Source organism: Macrobrachium rosenbergii, chromosome 15 (genome assembly GCF_040412425.1).
Source record: "Macrobrachium rosenbergii isolate ZJJX-2024 chromosome 15, ASM4041242v1, whole genome shotgun sequence".
In the NCBI taxonomy this organism is placed as follows: Eukaryota; Metazoa; Arthropoda; class Malacostraca; order Decapoda; family Palaemonidae; genus Macrobrachium; species Macrobrachium rosenbergii.
In genome coordinates, this window is record NC_089755.1 from 46,118,165 (window position 1) to 46,142,620 (window position 24,456).

General features: G+C 33.4%; 1 protein-coding gene across 7 annotated transcripts in view; it reads left to right on the forward strand.

Moving 5' to 3' along the window:
- LOC136846645 (uncharacterized) overlaps window positions 1-24,456 on the forward strand; it is a 72,048-nt gene that overhangs the window by 25,725 nt on the left and 21,867 nt on the right. For 3 of the 7 annotated variants that reach the window (XR_010855466.1, XM_067117565.1, XM_067117566.1), the window contains exons 15-18: window positions 350-485; window positions 1,355-1,465; window positions 3,840-3,952; window positions 4,219-4,354. Coding sequence is in view for 4 of the 7 variants with exons in the window: in XM_067117565.1 (XP_066973666.1) it covers window positions 350-485; window positions 1,355-1,465; window positions 3,840-3,952; window positions 4,219-4,354 (496 nt within the window). In the remaining 3 variants the exon portion in view is untranslated. The other 4 variants (XR_010855468.1, XR_010855467.1, XM_067117567.1 and 1 more) reach the window with 3 other exon arrangements.

Consider the following 24,456-nt stretch of genomic DNA (forward strand, 5'->3'; position numbering starts at 1 on the left):
CAGTCATCGTAGGTGACAGGAAAAGACTGTGGAGCTTGTGTGAATTTTTAACACACCAGAGTTAGTCAATTAACTACTGGGAATTCAAGGATTTTATGGCACATGGATAGAACTTCCTTTTAGCTACTGCTTTTCTTTAGTTTTTCAGGTGGGTTTGTAAACATATCTTTGAGCTGTCTGTTTTTATTTTGTTGTAATATGGATAATGTTACTGCAAAAAAAGATGTGGTAGATGCCATACATGTAGATATGAAAGCTTTTTCATGACAGCTGTATGGCAGTTTTGCTCATTAGCTAATGAGAATTGTGTAGCTTCATGTGTTATTAATTACATATTTGATCCTTCCAGATGCATAGTTGTCCATGGATGTAGTGTGGCAACATTCCAGCTTCTTCTAGGGTTCCTTTATACTGGCCACGTAGAATGCACTAACTTGCCTCCTGATCAGCTTGTTGATTTGTTGGTTTTAGCAGATCATTATGGTGTAAGTATTCCTATTATTACTGAAGTCATCTAATTGATGTTGTTGTGATTACTATAACTATTATAGTTGTTGATATTCTTCTGATTTATAAATTGCAGCAATAGTCAACATCTCACTAATAATATGAATATAGAAAAGAGCACATTTTGGTCTGTGTCATGTGAGAGTAGTGTTAATTCCATTTTGGAGATGGTGTAGTTCCAGAGCTTTAGGACATGGATGGTCTGAAGAAGCAGGTAGGACACAGAAAGAGATGAAAATAATTTTTTATTTCACGCTTTGTGATCAAATACTCTCTACTGTAGAGAAAACATGATGTTTCAAGGATTAATTTAGGTATTGTTTTATCATTCCTCACAAGCTTGGGTTAATATTGCTACGGAGCAAATATGTTAATTTTTGTATTTTATATTTTATTAATTGTGATTGATTAGGGTGTGTAAGGTCAGAAATCTAGAATAGCATAGAATCAATAAAGCAGCTTGATACGGTGATTAATGACAAGCCACAGACAGACACAATTTTACCAGCTACCTATGTGATCTTATTCATGTCTATGGTATTTGTTAAAGGGAGTGTGTTGGCAACCTGCAAGAGGAGAAAAAATGCTTTCTAAGTCAGCTTCAGATTTCATTTATGTAAATAGTTTAATTTTATGATACCACTGAGTGAGATTATTTAGCGCAGGGGTATGTGAATTATGAATTTCATTGTTGTGAGGAAGAAATATCAGAGTATTCCCCTTCAGAACAGTTAGTTGTTTTAGAAAATAATGTAAAATTTTTCAGGATTAGAACTTTTTTTTTTATCAAAACATAACTTGTTAATGACCCCATTCCATTTTCAGTGAGATAAACTACTTTTTTCAGGTTGATGCTCTAAAGTTTTTGGTTGAATCTGGCCTAGAACAGCATGTGGATGATGATTCAGTTGTGCCTCTCCTTACTGTGGCTCATCACTGCAATGCTGCTCATCTGAAGGTAAAACTTGTTTTTGTTAAAACCCTGCATTTCCTCATTTAGTTAATTAATTTGGTTTTAGTAATTTTTTTTATTATTTCTAGTGGCTTTGGTTGAAGAGACTTGTTAACTTTCTTTTTGAGACTCCCTCCACCTTTTTGATGACCTTGGCATTCCATTTGACCATGGGTATTGTGTAAATAATGATGACCGATTCTCCGTGTAGAAAGTATAATCAGTTTAGGTATTCAGGCCATGACCAGGTGTGTTGGCATGTTGTTACCCATAAACATAGATCATCATTCTGTTCGTTCATGAGTCAGGATTTTACACTGTCTCAGAACTGCATTGAGTGTATTTCTCAGTATCCTGCTGAGTGGAAGAATACAGGCTGAAGAGGAAATGCTCACTTCCAGGATGGGATGATGGCTGGTGTGATGGATATGCCTGCTATAACCATCGATCCTTCTCCCTCTCCCCTCTCTCCTGCTTCTGCTACATAATCATGGCCCAATTAGAGCAATTGGATATTGCTAAGAGCTCCATGTCTGAATTGGTGTTATTGGATACTTCTACTTCAACAGTAGCCTCTTCTACTAAGACCCCCATTGCTTTTGTTGGTATTCCTACTGTTGATGGTAAGGCAACTCCTGTGCCTTAGGGAATGCCTGCCTTGACCATGTCTTTGGTGGGCATAGGAGAGGTGTAATAGGCCCTTGGACATAAGACGTCAAATGAAGCAGAAGTGGGCATCATCCTCTTCTTTGTCGTTCTCATCCTTGCTCTCTGTGGAACCACTAGGAAGTCCAGAAGGTAGCAAGAAGGCTAAGAAGTCTTCTCACTGATGTAAAATTGATTCCTGTGAATACCCGTGGAAACAGGTAACTGAGGAGTTAGTGCACTTGAGTATGCTCAAGGTTGGTTATAAACTGCATCTTTTCAGGAGAGAAATACAACCTTAACTCCTCCTCCTCCTACTCTGGAAATGTGGAAGAGTTTGTACTTCTTAAGAATACTGATCATCCTTATTCTTTGAAATCAGATGGAAGAGGTAGATTGGAGCAAATTCAGCCATGATATTGCCTGGGATGGAGAATTTGAATATTTGAACACAAATTAAGCATTCTTGAAAAGTGCCCATGATGTTATACCAGAAACTAAAGGAAATCTCACAGACCTGCATTTCTATGATGGAGCAAAATATGTATAGTCCTTAGAAAGGTTACTAGAAAATCCAACAGAAGGTATAAAAATAGTACTTCCTCTCAAAGTTGAATTATAAATAAACATTCCAGCACTAAACAGGGGAAATACTTTTAAGAGTTTGAGGGTTGAGTACATTCTGGTTTGTTGTCTCTTATTCATGGACATCAGGAAAAACTATGGCCTTTATCTAGAATCTGTTGCTGAGACTTTGGTTAAGAGGTTTTACTTCAGCCCCTAATGGCCTCTATAAAAAAAATTGGAATTTTTAACTTTTAAGATAACTTGATGTTGATGCATTAGCGTAAGTGTGCCTGTGCAATTTTTTATGGTAGTTTGTTTAAATACTGATATCTTCATTGCCATAATTGTTTTGAATGGCTTCCATGGCCCCCTCATTGGATTATGTGGCCCAGATTGCATATACTGATTCATTCATTGTTACTTAATGGCCATCCCAGATAACTTGATTCCTGGCTGTAGAGATTGCAGTGTATTATGAATAAAACATATGATTGTGAATGCCTGAATTTTAGTCAGTAATTAGAGAAAAGTACAGTGCAGTATTGGCACAAATCCCTTTCAGAAATTTTGTCACTATCTACAAAATTTTCAGTTTATCTTAGTACTGCATAGAGCTTTCACAAACATATACTGTATTAAAAAGATATACTCACTTTTATCCTATTTTATAAGACCACATCTTTTAGACCAGCCCTGTCAGTTAAGAATTTTCCTTTGTGTGTATGGTTAAATGATCTTTTTATAAAACTGACTAACTGACTTTGACATCATGTAAATAAGACTGTAAGCTGTCACTTTTTTAATGGAACATCACTAGCTTTGCTCTTCTGAATTATCCAAGATATTCAAGGTCATGTTTTGCTCAGTTGACAGCAAAATCTAGCAAAACGTAACTTGCCTGCCTTGATCATGACCAATGTTTGATTCTGATTAATGTCTGGACATACGCTTCTCTGGATTAAGCAAAAGTGTGAAAAAATCATAGCATTATGTTCTAGATATTTCTCAATTTTCTTGTCTGTTTATAAAAGATATTTAAGTTTACTAAGTAATGATCAAGTTTACTGTCTTAGTATTATATGTAACATAGTAATCTTTTGTACTTGTATGAATTTAGCTTACAGGAAGATGTACAAATATCTGATGTTGAGAATATTTTCTCTTACAGGAAGTTTGTGTCCACCATTGTGTTGTAAGTGATGTTGTTCTTGAAAGTGAGGCACTAGGACAGCTTCCAGAAGATTTACGTCATCACCTTACTCTTGCCTTAGGGAAGCACAGGTACTAATTTATTTTTCAGAAGAGGTTCCTTTTATTATTATCCCATTACTGTTGTACATGTTACTACATTATTCTTTATTGTACACTAGAGAACAAGTTACAGATCCTGAATCATGTATTCAATATAAAGATTGTCGAACAATGAAACCTTTTTCCAGGAAGTTTTAAGGTGAAACTCATATGCCAAGACAAAAGTTATGTGACCAGAATTTAGAAGTTTAACTTCTTAAAGCTTCATCCATAACTAAATAAACATTGATTTTCAGAAAATTATGCTCAGGGGCTATTGGAGAAGAAGTGCTTGTCGGAGGGGAGGGTGCTGGGGGAGAGGATAGTCCCTTGTCTGTTTCCTCAACTGACCCACTAATTGATGACCAGATTAGCTTGATTCCTGGATTCCAGGTAATGTAGCACTGTTTAATGTTGAAGATATTTTCACCTTATTCGTTTCACAAGACATACATTGTAAGTATGGATGCAGTTAAGTAAGTGAATCATAACAGACCAATTTGTTTGCAACATACTGTAGGTGGTATATAGGGCCTACTCTTCATTCATTCCCTACAGTCACTACTCACCATTTTTCATTTCACTTTACCGTGTTTCATTTTCAATTCTGATTCAGTAACAGGAGCCTTCGGACATGTCCTGTGAGTGTCTAGGATTGTAAGTCAGTGGTCTTAGGGTTGTGACTCAGTCTTGATAAACTGCCTTAGATATAAGAGTTAAGGGCATTGGTTGGGGTAGGAGGTTTTTAACTGTGGTATTGAAAATTCCTACTGTTTTATGTCGTTCCATTGAAATTATATCTGAATATGAGCCTAATATTTTTCTATAAATATTTTAGTGTTATTACAATTTTTTTTTCTTCTTTTTGAAATCTTTCTCCTCCCTATTTTTGAATCCGATGAAAAATTAAACCTCACTCTTAAGTTGAAGACATATCTAGTAAAATGGAAAATGTAAAATTTTCACATAATTTTGGTTTTCTATGAAAGTATAATAATAAAAAAAATGCCTAGAAATTATATTAAATATTTTAAAAAACATATATAATAAAGAAAAGTAAATAAACTGTTAAATTCCCACATAGTCATTAATTGTAATATTTTTTACATTGCTGAAATCCATTCATACATAATAGTTTTAGGGATTTGAATGCATAAAACTGATGTTTGAGAAAAATGATATTAGTTTTTCTTAGCAATGCACTTTCAGTCTACCCATGTCAGTGTTGCAAGTGTCACTGAAGTTTGAAGATTCTCAGTTCTTCTCAAAAGTTCAACTCTGCATGAAAGAAAACAGTTTGTTAGATGATTAAATCAAAAAGTAATAAAAATTATTTAAAGAATAAAGGCAAATGTAGATGGTAAGTTCTTGAGTCATAGAATTTTTGGCATTTGCTTTCATGCGCAAAATTGGTTTTTGCCCAATTAGAATGCTTTATATTGTTTTACCTTATCTTTTGTGTGGCAGTACATCAAATCATAAACTATGAGAATGCATGAAAAACTCAGTTAAGTCAACATGGCTGAAAATTGCTGATTTTAGAGCCCTCTGATATCCTCGAGTATTCTAGCTTTGTGGCCTGGTTGAACTACATGATATAAATAATGAACTGTTTCATAATATTAATGAACCAAATATTCTTTTTGTGTTTTCTAATAATGTTGCTGTGGAAAGTTATGAAAAAATACAAAGTTTTCTGTGAAGTAGTTGTTACTCTTTTGGTATACCGGGGTACCAAGTGCTTTACGTATGAAATACATTGGTTGCTCAGGTGCAGTAACCCTTGCTTATCCATTCTTACTTTCTTGATAGGAATTATCCGTATAAAGTTTTTTTGTTCTCTTCAAACTCATCTTTGTTCATACACACATGGAAGCCCTTTGGTTTACAGATGCCTTTATCAACCAGAGATGGAGAACTATTTAATGAATATTATATAAAATACTGGTGAGGTATGAAAAAACACTTGTCAGATTGCTTCTCTACTGTTGGTGTTTAGGAAGTAGACAGGCTTTGGATTGGAAAGATGATAATGGTGAGCATTTTAATTTGCTGAATATATTATATGCATTGTATCATGGTATCTGTATTGATATTGTGATCTTGTTTAATTTGCTACAAAAATTATTTGAAGCACCTCTTGTTATTCGTGTGTTTGACCCATTTTTGATCATGGTTTTGGTACGATTTGAAAGCTCTAAATGTAACCTGACAAACAAAGCTATTCAGAATGACAATCGTGGGAAAAAATTTCCCACAAATTTTTTTAAACAATAAATTCTTGGCAGATTTTCATTATGCTCTGAGTTTGTTAGCAGCCATCAGCAAAAATCAAGAAAGCTTTATTTAAATCATTTAACCAAAGTGAATTGTATCAATATGTGCAAAATGTTTACCACATGCTCTGTTTCCTAATCCCTAGTCTCAAATGTTGCTAAGAGGCCTCACAAGGTGGTATTCCAGGAAAAGAAAGTGGGTAAACAACATGCATCTGGCTTTATCAAATGCCTGCCAGGGTGACAGTTTAAGTAATACCATCAAAAAGAAAGAAAGAAAAAAAAAGACATTTTCTAGTTTCTTATTTGATTGATATTGTCATGTATGATTGAAAGATGTTATACTGTATTCGTATATTTTATATATATTTTTGCACTAACTCTTGATATCTAAAGCTTCCTCTGAACATTAAAATGGACAATAGCATTTACATTATACAATACACAGTACTTTATAGTACAGGTTCACATTCTCTTACCTGTAATTTTAAAAACCGAAAAACTTTAAAAACCAAAATTTTTTGTGTAGGGAAGTATCCATTTGCAAAAGTCAAGTAGTACAGGTATATTTAAAATGATTTTAATAAGACTTGTTTTGCTTATGGTATCCAGGTACAGTATGCGCATGTATAATTATGTTATTACTGTATTGTACTACGGAATATATATACATTGTGACCATGTGCCATTTGCATTTGATAATGTTTACAGTGTCAAAATCTCAGCTGATTGAGTACTTTTGACATCCTCAGTGCCATAAGTTGCAAGATGAAACATAATTTGAAGAAAAATTTTTTTTGTGAATGAATAAAATTGGATATAAAGATGCAAATTTGTTTATAACAGCAGTGAATTTTAAAGGTATGATTTTGCCAGTTTCAGATGTAGCTGCTTCCTATTCCAAAACTTTTTGCAGCTTGCGTGTTATCTATTTTATTTAGTCCGCAGCTATAGCCTGCTGCTTAAATTTAGTGGTTTCTCTTTTAAGACCTTCTCCTTTGTGTGAGGGACGAATAAAAATGGATTTTATTTTTACTTATAGAAGTCATCATTGAGAGCAAATTTTATAAAGTTGAAAACTTTACCGAAGCTCCCAATAAATATGCGATAGTTACAGTAAATGATGTTGGCAAACTGCTGTTTCTCAGTTTGGTTGTTTATACCAGTGCTTTGCATGAAATACCAGGTGTTGTTAATTATAAGAAATAGTAATTATTGTTAGAAAAGTCACATGTGTGATAAGCCCGGTTTGAATATATGACAGTGCATGTAGCCTCCTGAATTTTAGCTTCTAGGCCTACTACTTAGTCAAAAAGCTAACTTAGATGTAATATGCATTGTTAGTGGAATCTACTGGAATCAAGACAGGCATAGGAAGTCTAGCCTAGTATAATCTGTCAAAATGAAACTCGCTCATTAAGCATAGCCTAATTTAATCTGCTGAAATTGCAACTTGCACTATATATGTGATGAAATCATGCTTTGGTGATAAAAAACTTTGAGGGTCGCTTACACAAAATCAGATAATACGTAAATATGTAGGTTAATTACAGTGCTTTTGATGCTGCACAGTTTTGTTCTTTACAAAATGTTCTTGTTGGAAATAAAATTTGCAAGTGTATTTATGGAGCAAGCTTCAGTTTCAAATTCTGCAAAAATCCAAAACATGAAACCTGTACAGTCTATATATACAGACACATTATTCATTATAAACTAAGAGTTATAGTTCTCTGGAAGGAAATTCATCCTGAAAGAAACGAAAGTAAACATATGCATGGCCAGTAAGTCATTAAATTTTTCCCTACACATCTTTGAAAACTGACTTCCTTTGTAAGGTTTAATAATGAAAGAATGTATCCTCCAGTGGATGAGCATGACATTGATTTTTACATAAAATCTTAGCAATATTTTGATAACATTCATATGAAGGGAAAAGTTTGCACAATGAAAACATGCCCAGAGATTTTGCATCAATAATGAGTGCTAGACTACAGTAGGGCAAACATGTTGCCAAACTAACTTTGCTATATACAGTATCAAGGTTTGTTAGAGTGAAGCTTTAATATAATTGTCCAATTTAACAAAGGCAAGCAAACAGCTGATGATGTGAGGGCTATCAGCATGTTTGAATGGGTGTTGCAAACAATTGTGCTGCTAAAGATTAGATTGGAGCTAACATTGCCCTAGGTTGATCTTCTCCAGTTAAGAAAATAAACATTTTATGGTGTCTTTCCTTTAAGTGAACTGAAGAGATGCTTAAGGACTGGATGTATAAACAAAATTGAATAATTTTAAGTGAAGCTAATTACATCTAGAAGTCATCCAAGAATGTTCGCTTTCACTGTCAAAGTTATGCAATTCATCAATGACAAATACCTAAAGCAGAAATTAAGATTGTATGGTGCAATGAAACCTGTGACATTGATTGCAGTGTTATTTCTAAATGCAGATAAATTTTACATGCAATGACCAAACAATTAAAGATCAATGATTATTTTAAGAAGCTCCTGAAGGAAATTCTACAGTTGGTGCCTGAACCACTGTCATTCATACCAAAACCATAACTATCGGCACCCAAACCACAGCCATGAATACCAAAACTACAGCTGCCAACCTTCAAACTACAGGCATCAACAGGAATGTCTAAGCAAATGATTTTTTATGAGGCCTGACACTCAAGACATCTTTCTGTGGATTCTGTGATGAATCATGGAATCTTATTCTGATCTCCCAGATATAGCATTGTGGGAATTGGCTGTAAGTGTGCACTCTCTCTCTCTCATCTTTGAACAAAATAGCAGTAACAAAATAAGAGTAATCTCTGATTACGATTACGTTAAATATTGCTCATTAAGACAATAAAATTGTGAAGATATCAGTTAGGCTAGTAAGACAACTTACCTTACTGCTACTGCCTTTTCATCATCACCAACACCACTCTCATTAGCAAATAGGTTTCACTTTTAAAAAGGTCTATGTTTAATAAAGTTACCAGTACTTACCTTTGGTGTACGAAGGAGTACCCTAAGTAACAAGATATCAGTGAAATTGTTGGGGTTGGCATATATATTGCAGGGGTTTTCCATGTTTCGTATGGGGAAAGAATGTAACGGTGATTGTTATCTTCAACTTTTTTAAAACTTATTAGTTGTGAATAACAAGAGGCGACTTTAGTAGATAGCAAATGCAATTAAATGTTGAGACATTTATCCTGTAACTGATGAGGGAAACCATATCAAGTCATTTCCTTTGAGAAGAAATTATATCTTAGTATGAAATTATTTTTTGGTAATCTAATTCAGGGAGATTATGAATGGAAGACATATAGATTGGGATATGACTTTTGTTTTTATCATGCTTTTTTTTTTTGACAAGATGTTGCATACTGATGAAAAAAATTAGTATTAAGGTTAGAAATCGTAAATATTTCTTAGATCATGCAATATTTTGTAGTACGCATTTGGAAGCGGACACAGTTTAGAAGGCGGGGGTGGTCGTTTGGAAGCAGTAGTACAGCAGCTAAGAGAGGTGGTGGGACAGCAAGTTCCTCGATCAACACTCGTCCAGATTACTTTGGCAGCTGATTATGACCTTAACAGAGCTCTGAATTTCTTCTTTGCATCGTCATCTTAGAGATAGATTTGCTTTTGATTTTTTAAAACTGCAATTTGAAGTGTATGTCATGTTCAAATGACAGTCCTTGATAACAGTGTTGCTTAAGTGTTCATATTTAGTAACACGCAGGATATTTTCATTGTTAATCCTCCATGGCATGAAACTGTTTTCTTGGAAATGCTGTTTCATATGGATGTAACCTTATTTAGAGATCTTATTTTGTCTTTGAATGGAGTGTGTTTTGTTAGAGTCTGTGTTGTTAGCCTTGCTTTCTACCTTGGAGATAATAGAGATGCTATTCTACTAGTAAAGTGTCCTTTATGTATGAGTTGTAGGCTTTGCAAAAAGTGGTTTCATTCTTTTGTGTTGTACATACATATTGGTTATGTTTTCTTCATTGTTGCCATGCTTGCTGTTGTAGCTTGAGAGTTTATCAAAGAGAAAGTAATACAGTAAAATGTATTTATACTTTAGCTTTATTGCTAGTCATAGTTATCTGTGACTTATACTCCTCTCATCACTCATCAAAACATCTTGGTGTGTGTGTGTGTGTGTGTGTATTATTTAGGTCTTCAATATGTGATAATTGTTAACAGTCACTTGTTAATGGTGTTTCACCAATTATGACATTGAAAGTGTATCAGATGTTCATATAATGACTGACATTTAATGTATTCATGGAAGTTTTCATTATCTCAGTTTCATGATTGTGTTGGATTATTATTGTGCCCTTTAGACTCATTATTTTTATTCTTTTGAAATTCTTATCATGATCTCATTGTTTTCGTTCTTATTATGTAACTATGAGTAACAAGAGAAGCTTGAAAATGTTCGAATGACTCATATATTTTATTCATCACATTTTTGTAATAGAATGCAAAATTTTCTTGGGGATTGCTTTTATTTAATGTGTCCATACAATATACATATTTTACTTAGGAACTAGTAGTAAGAATTTTGCTGTGTTCGCAAAGAACAGTTGTAAGTAGATGACAGAAGTCTTGAATCATTATCTCTGTGAAGTATCCCACTCTTGAAGGACCTTTCTTACTAACTGTCAGAGATGCTGTATGTTGCAAAAGCATTGATGTTACTGTTGTTCTGTTTTAATTTACACCAGATTGAATGAGATCACATTGTTAATACTTCTACATGTGAAGTTGGAAGACATTGCTTTTTATCTAAGTGTATTTTAAGTAGGGTTATGAAAAAATTGTGGCAGAATGTGATAATTCTTGGCAAGTATAAATATTAGGCGACCTTCTGGATGTGATTAACATTTGGAAGAAATTGGCTTTTAGTTGACATCGTTTTGTCACGAAAATCATCTCTCCGGGCTCATTACTTCCGAAAGTTAATGAATATTTTTGCTAAGTTTCTTTCATTTCTGTTCTCCCATTACTAAGGTATTGTATTATTATCATGAAGCAGTTCAGTATGGTTACTGATATATACTTTTAGACTTGCAAGATTTCCAGAGGGTCTGTTCTTGAATGAAAAAGTACAAATGGAGCAAGATAAACTGAAAGTAGTTAGGCAGCTAAGTGAGGAGAGACGAGAAAAAAGGATGCTGCAAAGAACCTTCGCTACCCTACAGTGGACTGCACAAGATGCACTGTAAGTTGTACCCCTTTTACTTAACGATATTCTGCTAATATTTACTGATACATGTGCATGAAGATCACGGTTTAAATGCTTTATAGCCGGCTACATTAAGGTGGCCTTAGTGGAGGTATTTTGCATTTCCTCATTTGGTTGTAAAGTATTGCTAGACTGACAGCCACAGTATTCTTGACAGCTCACTGCTCATGGACAAGTAACCTTTTGAAACTGGAATTTAAAACTGTAGCTTGTTTTTGTTACAGAGTTTGGAAGATACAGGGATTTGATCTACCAGTCCATTGAGTATGGCAGTCATACAGAATTTGAAATGAGTTTGAAAGGATTATTCCTCTCTCACAGCCAATAATTCATTTAGATGTTAAGGCGTGACCACACATTCCCGAACCAGTCCTCCTTGAGGCGCTATAGAGCAAGAAACCAGTTCACTTAAGTATCGGATGAGATTGTAGCTTTCCTTTTCATTTTAACCTTAATAATTTTCCCTGGGTAGGGGAGCTTGTCTGCCTACCCCCCCACCACCGCATTCTAGGTTCTGAAAAAGCACCTGTGTGGAGGTTTGGGGACCAAGTGATCAGATACTTTGCAGAAGGTGTATTACAGGAAGATTCAGTAGAGCTCCAGGAATACTTGAATCTTAAGGAGCACACAAGAACTGATGACATTCCAGTCTCATCTGTTATTGCTTTTGAGGTCGGATAATATATATATATATCTTACCAATTAATATAAAATCCCATTCAGCTTTGGTCAATCTTTATGGCTGGGGTATCACTTTTTTGAGCTCATTGTTAGTTCAGTTTGCTTAGAAACTAATGAGGAGATATTATGATTTAAGCTTGAATCATTAGGTTCTTTCTAATTTTACTTAACAAAAGAAGTTCCACATCAAGAATTGGAATCATGGTAGAGAATTTATAAATGAATGTTGCACAACAATCCAATGTATGTATTTACAGTATTATGCACAGAAAAAAAAATTAATGCTGCATTCACTTGACTTTACACACAGTAATACTAAGACAGTAAAACAAAGTAGGTGAAGTTAAGAGGTAGAACAATAAATAGATTATTATGTACCTTGTGAAATATCCTTTGAGGCAAGGGTATTGATGGTCAGTCTGGAGAACACGCACATGGTTTCATCCAAGGTGGGACAGCAGTCGTTGATATTGACCTTTGAAGCTTCCTAAAGTTGCGTAGATAAGCGCAGTCTGCTTCTCTTAGTCTAGATGCACCAAAATGTCTGAAGGAAACTCACTTGGAAGTATAATGGAATGCTTCTTCCCTCTCTCTCTCTCTGTCCTTGCTAAGGCAATCCTATGGGAGCATATATACCCATAAATGGGCAGGGCTAGTGGTGACACTACAGGTCATTGCATGGAGACTCTTAAAAATCCTGCTTGCCGATTGTATTATAAAAAGTTGAACAAACTGCTCCTCAGAATTCCCAAGACTGGCAATATCTAGAAGACATGAAACGAAATCTTGTATCCAAGGTGTTGAATTAACCAGAATGTTTCATCGGAGACCACATGGGGTTATGAAGGGCAAAGACAGACCTAGGGCAACACCGGACTGGACATCTGCACAGCATGCACGTATTAAAAAGGAAGTTTTCATTTCCTATATTTTTCCTCCTCAGCCAAATTAGTCACTACCCATGACAGGAGGATAGTCTTGGTTTGTACATCAAAATACTCCACCTGCTAAATATTCAGGATTTAGTCCAATCATTTGGTGGCTGTTCACTGTCCAAGCAACAGCACCATCTTATCTGTACGAATAATTAATGATTCTTGCTTTTTTTCCAACATGCCACATTATTTTACCACATTTAGAGAATAGTATCCAGGATATCAGGGACCTGAAGATACATCAAGATATTTCAAATACTAGTTTTTATCAACAGTTAAGGACTTTTGAGTTTATGGTTCTTACCAACTTTATGGAATACTAAAAAGCTGCAGGTCACCTCCCTGATAAACAGTGACTTCATAACGAACATAGGTCTGTACCTAGTATAGGCACATAGAGAATTTTTGGCCATTTTTTTTTTTGTTTCAGGAATACAAACTTTTATTTTACTGTCAGTATCCTCCTCCCAACCTTTTTCCGCTATTGTTTCAGCTTGCTAAGGCAGCAGTGATATTTGTATTGAAGTGAGTAAGGAGCTCCTTCATGTGGGGGATACTTGCTGGAAAAGACTATTCAATGCTTCTTGTGTCTGTGAATAACTTTCTTCTTGATCAGCACCACATTCTGCTAGGCAGTATATCCTGTGTTAAAAAATAAAAGGGGATGCAGTTATGATAAATAATTTTGAATTCCTACCTTTTGTTCATTTGACAAACTTCAGATACTTCCTCATTTTTCATTTAAATTTAAAGGTAATGATCATTATTTAATAACCCATTGTTTTTAAGCATTTTATTACATTTCTCTACAGAAGGTTTTTATTTACTTGTCATATCTTTACTGCATCAGAGTAAATTCCTCTCTCTCTCTCTCTCTCTCTCTCTCTCTCTCTCTCTCTCTCTCTCTCTCTCTCTCTCTCTCTAATGTGTATGTAATACATGACCTTGGGATCATATACACTATACATATTCATTAAAATTCAGAAACACTGTTGAAGAGAAGAATTTTGAATTAATGATCAAGACATTTGTTTCAGAGGTAAGAGAACATGGGTATGACTCAAAGGTGAGATGAAGTATTATGGGCAAACATTCCATGGCTGACCTAAGCAGTTTGATTTGTATGGGCTGTAGTACTTACCAATAGTTTTATTCCTTTCCAATATACTCATCATTGCAATTGGCATGAAACTCGAGACCACTGTTTTCACTAGCCTTGTATGTTTACTGATTGGAAAGGTGGATATGCAACTACAAGATGCAAGGGTTGGATGTGATCAGAGGGATAAAGAGTTTGGCAAATAAAATCATATACTCACACACTCGCATTGAGGGACACTGTCTGTATGTTCATATGTTCATAGAATAAAGAAACATATATTTAGCAGCATATTGGACCTGCACTTGTTTAGAAGCTGGGTTTGAAATTATCCTTCTCAGACATGATTTAACCTTCTCAGTCTGTATATCATTCCCCCATAGTGAGACAAATTATATGACTAAAATGTCATTCCAGGTGTATTTATAGTCATGTTATTAGCTGTTAACTTTTTTCACATAAATATACAATTATATGTTAACCACATTCTTTTATTTCTTAAACTTTACACATAGTTATCCCTAAATTTCCATCCTTTATGCCACTAATTTTAGAAAATTCAGCAGTTTCCAGTCATTTTTATGTTGCAGAAGGATACCAGCTATCATATGTTGTACTAGAGATAAATGTTAACTTCATGGCATTCCTGCTGATTTCATTTTCATTGAGTAAATTGATGAAATAAGTTTTTACTATGATAAACAATATTGGAAAATAATGCAAATGGAGGAAAAGGTCTTTTCCCAGCTTTGAGATGTCTCATGTTATGTGCTTGAATACTGTGATCCATTTCCATTTAAATTCTGGTGGCCAACAGATATTCTTAATTTCTGTTTTTTGCTATTAAGACAGTGATTGTTAGCATGTTTTTCAATCCTTGTTTTAGATATCATTGTCTGTATTATATTATTATCCTTGTTGCCAATTGTTTTTGGTAATTCTGAATAGGATTTTGTTATCTTTGAAAACTGTAATGTACACTGGGAGTGCATACATTAATTACATGGAATCATGCAGTCCAAATACGGGAAATGGGAATACTTTCTTGAATGTGAAAGACTTTATAAAATATTATCATTATTAAACTACAGTACACTACTGTACTGCATTTAGTAGCCCACTCCATTGTCACTCACGTCAAACTCCTCTGTCAATCAATTTTTATGCTCTTTCAGTCTAGGCATCACGTGGATCATTCTTGTCCTCTGCATATAGACTCCATAAGATTGTCTTTCTATCACTTTTTGGTTCTGATAATTATATTATTATTATTATTATTATTATTATTATTATTATTATTATTATTATTATTATTATTATTATTATTATTCTACTGTCATAAGAAGGCTTTATTTCTGTTACAGTGAATCCTCTTGTTGGCCACCGTTATGCTTAAATGGTTTGGTGAACAGCATTCATCCAACATAGATTTGAAGAAATGTATTATTAGAATGATTGTGCAGCTGTTTTAGCAAATGAGTTATCTGGCTAAGGTATGTGTCAATTGAAATCCTTCTGCTTTTGTATATTGTTCTAGAATTGGTGAGTGAAAGTTATTTGATTGTGACAGAATGATTTTACTTTTTATTGTTTTGAGGGGTTTTATTCAGAACAAATGGAGCTGTGTGCTTCTGATTCTCTGAAGAAGAAAGCGTTTCCAGTATCCTCAAATTTTTTATTTCCAGTGTTTAAACTCATCTTCTGCTGTATAACACAGTTGAAAAAATTTTTCAGTTATAAGTTACCATTTCACACAGGAAGACCCATATATATACGTTATCATTTCACACAGGAAGACCCTTATATTTTCATCATCCAAGATTTTATATATTTACATATTAACAAGACAGCTTTTATCTGTTTACCCCTAACATAAGCCAGGTAATCTCTTGTAAAGTTAACACTATATTACCAAAATTTATTTAAAGCATCTTTTACACAACATGCATCTTGCTAGTTTTATTTTATGATTAAGACTACACTGAGAACATGCATTATCAGTGAGTGGACCTTGATATCTTCTTTTCTGTCCTTCATATCATACACTCATTGCAACCTTGTCCAACACATCACCTGGAATGCTAGATTGCTGTTCATTATGTAAGTTGAAGTCTTCTGTAATTTGTTTGTGTTTGGGTTAGAGTGAAGTATCTGAAGTAGGAAAAACATTTATTACCTACAGTTTGGTACTGACCTTGATAAAGAAAGAGTGGCCATTCCACAATTAAAATAATATAAATTCATGAATGTTTTTCTTTGTTAAATGTTTAATTAATATTTTTCAAAGCTTTTAACTTAACAAAACTTATCAGGTGCTGGTCCAAAGAAACTACCCTCGTGTTAAATTTTGTATTGTTAACTTCTGTATGGTTGTTTGTTTCTTCTTCTTTTTTTTTTATTAAGATTACTTCATCATTAAACATTTGAAATTTATACCATGAAACAGCAGAGAATAGATTACAATAAATTTTTATTGTAAAAAAACTTTTTTGGTGTAGGAGCAGCAGTTTGGCCTTTTGACTGGTTTGATATGATTTTATTTTGACATTCTTATAACATTAGAAGTTGCTTTGTTTGGAGAACTTTTTGAAATCCCATGTACCAGGTAATTGTTTTAGGTAAATGTGTTACAGCTGACTACTTAATATTGCTGTAGTCTGGGCTTTGATAAGGAAATGTTATGAAACTGGTTTTGTCAATATATACTGCACTCTATTCTTAACCTTGAAATTAGTTTTGTGGACATCAGTCACATGTGGATATTTGTCATATGATTGAGCAGTTGCCAGATTGAGTAATTTTAAACGGAAATTCTGTTTTTTCTAAGGTTAGAACTGAGAAGTTTAATTGGTTCTTTAGGTACAAAGTGGAATTCTTGCCAGGTTATCTTGTGTCAAAACCTAAGAACTTTTAACATGTTCATTGGCTGATGAGAACCATGAATAGTTTCAGATCTCGTCAGTTTTGTCTTAGGGTAGCAAGTGTATAAGTTTCCAATGTTTATAACATAAAAGGATAACGCCTAGTTGAGGCCAGCAAAGAGAAAGTGCTGTTCTGTCTTTTTGAGGATGCATTATGAAATTCTGAAGGAAAAGACCAAATTTGCAAGAACCATAATTTTATGGAACCTCAAAGCTTGTATGGTATCAATTCTTTTGATCTTTTTCATCATAAGATTTATTCTTGTGGTACATACTAATGTGTGAGTAGAGGCCAAATCAAGATACTCTATATAACTTTAAATTGCAATAGGACAGGGGCCAAAACTTTGTAAGGAACCAAATAAGATTTTTTATGCTTAATATGTCTGCATGCTAACTACTGAGGATAAAATTGACTCTATTTTCATTAGTGAGAGAGTATTTTCTGAATTTGGGTATTCTTTCTAATCTAAACTGTGCTTGACGTTTCACTATGAATTAAGACCTGAAGAAGTGGTTGGAACCCACTTTTACTCTATAACATATCAGATATCCTACCTGTCCTCATAGGAGGAATATGGGAACTACTACATTTTGCAGGATCAGTATCCTATTATCTGTATACTGTATAGGTATATTTTTTCTCCTGTTGGAGCTGCAAAGTCTCAGTATAGCAATGTGTCTCTGTAGGATAAATTACCAAGAGTGTAATATTTCTACAGTGTAAGGGAAAATAGAGTTTACTCAAGAATTTGGCAGTGTTGGATAATTCTCTTATGCGTGCTATTGTCAAAGTATTTACTCTGCAAAAGCATATTTTATTTATTTATTTGTAACACCTATAACTATATGTGTGCCCTACTAAATGAATTAAGTATTGCTAAGAGTGGTCCTTATCTTGAAAGAATATCCTATCATCATCATCATCTTTGTTATTAGGTCTCTTCATTCTCTCCCATTTTATTCCTTTATCTGCCAGAATTCAGGAAGTATGTATGTTTTTCTAGTTTACCGTATGAGTATTTTTCTGTATTGTGTATTGTCCTTCTTTGGCTTTAATTTTTAAATGGTGCGGTGGTCCTTTGCACTGTAAATGCTTTATTGTTGTACCTCATATGCAGAAAAATTTTACTTTGATACTGTATGAAAGCTTTTTCAGTGATTGTTGTTGATGGAAAACACTATACAGTATTTCTGGTTTTGTGCTTTTTAAACATGCAGTGAATTTGGTGTCTTGAATCTTTGTCTGAGGATTCTTGACATAAGAAATGGCATGCTTAAATCACTATCAGTTTTATTGTACGTATCTTTTTTTGTCTTTTCTCTTCCTCTCCTCCAGAAAATTTTTGGCATATTCTTCTAATCATGTGTACAGAGAATTTGGTGATTTTTAATAGAATTTTTTTTCTCTAATATTAATGTTAGATATTCACATTAAAAGTGTGAATGCATCAACATCGGAAAAAAAATGTAGATTTTATCATTGTTAAGGTAGCCATGATAATCTTGTTAGGAAGGCACATGGTTAGTGCTGTTTATTTTGATTTAACGTTAGGTGGTTGCTCTTTGTAGCCGGCAGTTTCTAGTTACCTTGAAAACATTATTTCAATTATCATTTTCTTATCTCTTTGTCATGTGCTAGGATTTTTCATCTGTCCTTATTCCATGTTTCAGAATGCTGACTACAGCATTATAATTGGTAAATGCAGAATTTTTGATGATCTTTGGCAATTGGTTTGAAAGTCTTGTGTTGTGTTTCAATGAATTAAATATTCTAAACCAATTAATACTGTATTAGTTAAAAAACAGAGGTCTTTTCATTTTCAAGATGAAAGGTTAGCTAGAACATTGAAAAGCACCCCAAGAGTGGTTTGTACCCTTAAGAAAGAAACTATTTATTTGCAAATATTCCATTAAGTATAGAGATATGCTCATATTAATAAAAGAAGCTTGGAAGCTTGTCTTAAGGTATTTTAATTAGCTGTCGTTAGTAAAAGATTCATATAGATCATTGTGTAGTGTGTGTGTGTTTTTTTTTTATCCAGATATCTTTCAATGGAAAAGTTAGGATTATTGCTTGTGAGCAGAATTGAGGGTGTGAAGCAGTCTTTGGCAGAATAAGAAGTCATGTACTATATGTATTAGGTGCCAGAAGAATTGGCCTGTTTTAGGTTGAGGGGCAGCACTTCAGATATGGTTGAAATTTTCATTAAAGAATACCCACTCCCCTATTTTTTGGGTAGCATCCATGGGATCATGCAGATAAACTAAATTTTGTCCCTTTCGTAGACTTAGTGTATACACTACAATTATGTCTACAGAAAGTTTCACTTAAGAATCTGAATTCTTACACTTCCTGAAGCTAAAGAAGTTGTAGAAAAAGGCTACTGGAAAATATTTCAGGTTTCCTTTGTTAGCTGTGCTGTCAATTGTCACATTTTTCATTCTGTTAGTATATTAGGGTTGTATTGATAAATTTTGTGTACATTGCTCTTTGGTGAGGGTTTGTCTAGCTCCTGTATACCCAAGTATTCAACATGCAATTTTAATTTGTAGTGAGGAAATGTCTTATCTGTCAGAAATGAAACTATTTCTGTATTGAGTATTTGTCTTTTCCCCAGGTTTTCTAAAACTGTAATCTTTTCTAACAGCAGAATGTTTTATGCTAGTTTCTTGAAGAACATCACAATTATTAGTACGATGTATATTTTTGTGTTTTCATTGCTTTATGGTTACCCCATGTTCATTTGGTCTTAAACAGTGAAAAAGCTCTTTTCTTTTCTGCTCAAATTAGTAATTGATGTTATGATTCCCTGATCATGCCTTCTTATGTTTAGTATCCATAGCTCAAACTGCTCAAATACCATTTCTTAGCTTATAGCAAATATTTTTATCTTACAGAGGTAGCATTGTTATGAATCATTTGCTTATTAGGGGAACTATAAGAACGGAGTATTTAGCTGTTTGTAGCAGTCCTATGGCTTTTGTGTGACTGTATTTTAATTCTATGCAGAAATACAGTACTTTGCTTTGAAACTGGATGAAAACTGTTTCAAGTATTTAGTGATATACTTTAAAGAAGTTTGAAGTCTTTGAGCGTTTATTACCACTCACTGTATGTATTTTGAGGTAGTATTTTGATAATGTTGACCATCACAAGTTGGGAGTATTGGTGTGTTATTGAGAATTTTTATAAGCATTTTATAACTTGTTGTTTGAAAAGCATGTGTTCATGAAAAGTACTCTGTGAATTCATATGAGAAAGTTTGTAGTTATTTTCCTTCATTGTAGTTGTTTTTTTATAATCTGTAATAGCCTTTGTAATTCCAGAACTTTTTTGTAGTCTTGTGATACTGCCAGATGTAATAGTTACTTGTATCTCTTGTATTCAATAGTCTTTTTATATAGTGTATGGGTAATAGTAGTAACAGTAGTTGTAGGAATTTGTAACTTTATAAGAAATTGTTACCTTGAATTTATGTGGTAACACTTTGAATTACCTAGCATAATGAAAGGCATACTTTATTTGAAATATTGATTACTAAATAGTCATGAATTTTTTTTAATATTATAGTACAGTATATACAAAGTCCATTGTATGCCAAAGCCTTATTCAAGTTACATGATATTAATCATATTAGTAATGAGTGTTCAGTCTTATGGAGCAATGACTACCATCAATTTGAATCTTGATCTGTTATTTGAATTTTTTAAAACTTTTTCTCTGAGAAATGGTAGTGCTACAACATTTATGATTATTGTAAGCATGATGGGCCATGACAAGACATCAACAATTCAAAAATATAACCAAAAGTTAACATTATAAATGCATTACATATAATGTATATGTTCTCAAAAGAAGGTCTGTTAATTTTTATTTTGGGAGTCCATTATGTAACTTTCCTTCGTGCTTTTTACTAGAAATGGTAAGCTTTGCTAATTACAGGTGCTGATAGCAAGAATTATCCAGTGGTTACAAAAAACGGTATCTTTCATCTTTCTGTTACAGTTTTATGAGAGTGCATTCACAGCTAAAATATTATACATTATTTTGTAGTGACTACCCTCCTTTTAATTGATCCTGGTACTATATGTTCTTTAATATGTTGTTTTCCCCCAACCGTGCTTTATGCTAACTTTGGTCTGAACAGAATTAAAGACAGCTTGTCACCTGCAAAATGTAAATAGAATATGTAGGATTTGTTCATATTCTACATCCACTGAAAGGTCTTCCAGCTGAATTAGTTTTGTCTGCTATTGATAAATCTGGCACTATATAGTACTTCACAGAAGAGTATTTAATTCCAACAGAAGCGTAATTGCAAAGGCAGCCATAACCAAGTGTGCTTAATTAAGATTAATCATACACTCTAGTCATTAGTTGAGCGTAATTTAATACGTTGATCATTTTTAATAAACCTTTATGTTATTTAAGAAATTTGAATTGAAATAAATGAGGACAGAACTGGAAACTACATTGGATATGGACTGTATCTTTTAACATTTCTCATTGAGAAACCTTGAAAATTTTACCTGTACAGTGCATTAGTACAGGTAATTATGTACGCATGTGACCTTTAATTTTAAACAAACTTTCAAGAAAGCGTGTTTCTGGATTCCTGGAGCTGCTAGGTAATTTAAAGAGTCCATGTATAGTGGTTATGTTTATGTATTATTCTGATGTACGTATGTAGCAATAATGTGGTAACCAAACAAGAACATTAACTATTCACCTCAGATACATATACAGTAGTGAAATACATTACAGTGCTTAAAAAAAAAAACACTATCCCATTTTCATTACCTATGATAACCTTAACAGCTAGCTACTTTGCTTCTTAACCCCAGTTAAGTTTTCTTAATATAAAGAATAAATCTTTGAAAAAATGCTGCTCATATGGAAGAAGCAGAATATTCACATACAGAACATAATCTTTCATAAGTCAAAACTTCTTTCCATAGTCACCTCTCAGGATACAAAAGAACAAAAGATGCTGCTGCACTGAAGTATTACATTTTGTGATTCAGAACTGTCAAACCTTTCATTGGACTTGAACTTAACCACTTGTTGATGATTGTAAGACTGGCAAGGGTTTGGGATACTTAATAAATTTTGTTTTTATTTCCTCAATCTGTAGGAGTTGATCACAGTCATGTTATTGAAACATCCAAGCCAAGACACAGGCCAAGTCCTCTAGAGGGTACATTTGCCAAAGTTTCCTGACAGACAACTGCCAGTTATCTCCATGTACATTTAGTAATTTGAACCGTGTCTAAGGGATATGGCATCTGTCTTAGTTTAAAACTAAAAGACTAGTAAATGTTTATATAACTATTTGGTTCTTTCTTACATTGTCATTGCCATAATTGTGATGAATTCTCACTAATCATTGTAAAATAACTTTGGAAGAACAGTCCCTTCACAGAAACATTTAAATGGAACTGTTCTTTCAACAGATTTATATAATCTTTATTGTACTGAATCTTGTTTATCATTAGACTCTTTACTAATCATTTAATTGATAATTGATATGAGCACCATTTTCAATTTAATATATTTGCACTATAATTGATATGAGCACTTACAATCTTTGCACCTTTCTTCATAACAGTGAACATAATGCACCATCTTGCACTCGGTAAAATGTGAGCACTGCTCTTTTTGAATGGTGACGAATCAAAGACTATTGCGTATAGAATTTTGTCCCTTGTTGACTCATGTTATGGATCTTAGTAGTTTTACATTTTAGTAAAGGTTGGATGTATGTATATATATATATATATTGTAATCTTGGTATCATTTGCATTTTTGGTAAGTTTATTGCCAGTGTTTTGTAGGTTACTGGGAGAATTATCATTCTTGCTTTAATTTGAAGCTATCATGTATTTCTTTTTCGTAAATGTCCTGTATAATCATTATTAGCTTACACATTTTATGGTAATTTACTTATCAGTCTAGTCACATATATGAAGAAAGTGCATTATACATTTATTAGTTTTTACCTTGTTTTTTATAGTTGAACTACGAAATGGACGAATCTTTGATAGACCACTCTATTGTACGTATTTCAAATGTTATACCATGAATGCCATGATAAACTTAGCCCTCCTTCAGACCCCTTAGAGCTTGTTGTCAGTGTCTTTTCAAGGTTGGGCTTCATGGCACTTTGCCTCTTGTTCTGTGACTTTATTAGTGAATTTAGAAACTTCCTAATAAAAGGAATATTGGACCTGTGCCAGGGTGTTCTCTGGTGGCTCTTAAGCTTTTTTTTTTTTTTGTAATGAAAAACACTAAAAGTAAGCTAGTTACTACGGTATATGCAATAGATGTGTGTTATATTGGGAACATTTTCAAGAGACTTTTTGAGTGGTCTCTTATTCTCTTGCTTTGCATATCCCATGCATTTGTAGCCTAATTTCTTCAGTCTTTAGTAAGAATGTACTTTATTTTTTCATGAATATTTTTGGTAATTATCACTTTTGTATTGTATTTTCACAGTAAAATAAGCAAATATGGGGACAATCTCATGCTACTATTACATCACCAATCCAGTCATGTTTGTTTATGATAAATATAGAGTCAATTTCTCAAAAGATCTTACTGTGTTAGGCTTTAGTTTTCCATTTGTACATACTGGGGATCTTTGTCATCCACATATAATGTACAAATACAAATCTGGGACCTTTGTCATCCATATACTGAGTATGTATTTGCATCATATTTTTATACTTACTTTATTTAGACTGAGCACAAAATATGTTTAAATGAAGGATCTGAGATCATGCAAAAATAATCATGAGCTTATTGAATATTAGAAGATTCACCATTCAGGAGAAGTCTGCAAACATTATATCAGAGGTACAAAGAAAATTCAAATGACTACGCCCTCATAGAGATGATCTAGGAAAGAAGCATTTGTGTAGTATTATATTGACTGGTCAGAGGCTTAGCCCTTTTTGAAAGGTTTTCCCATATTTTTAAACTAATATCAGCTATCTGGAGTGTATAGAGATATCTGTGTACTGTATTTATTTTGTAAAGCACCTACGTTTTTTCATGCCCAGTCTGATAAAGTTTGTTGATATACGGTACTAAATACTGGCATTAGAAGTAACATCAAACACATGGCCTAATATTTCAACCAGCAGCATATATCAAGTATTGGAAGTAAATAAATTAAAAGATATTTTTCAGACTCCTCAGCATTTTTAGTTATAAAATTAATAGATTTTTAATCAGTTGCAATAATATAATAATAAAAGTTGATATGTATATCCCATCAAGAACTAACCTTTTGAACCAGACCTATAAGAATTAAGAATGTGA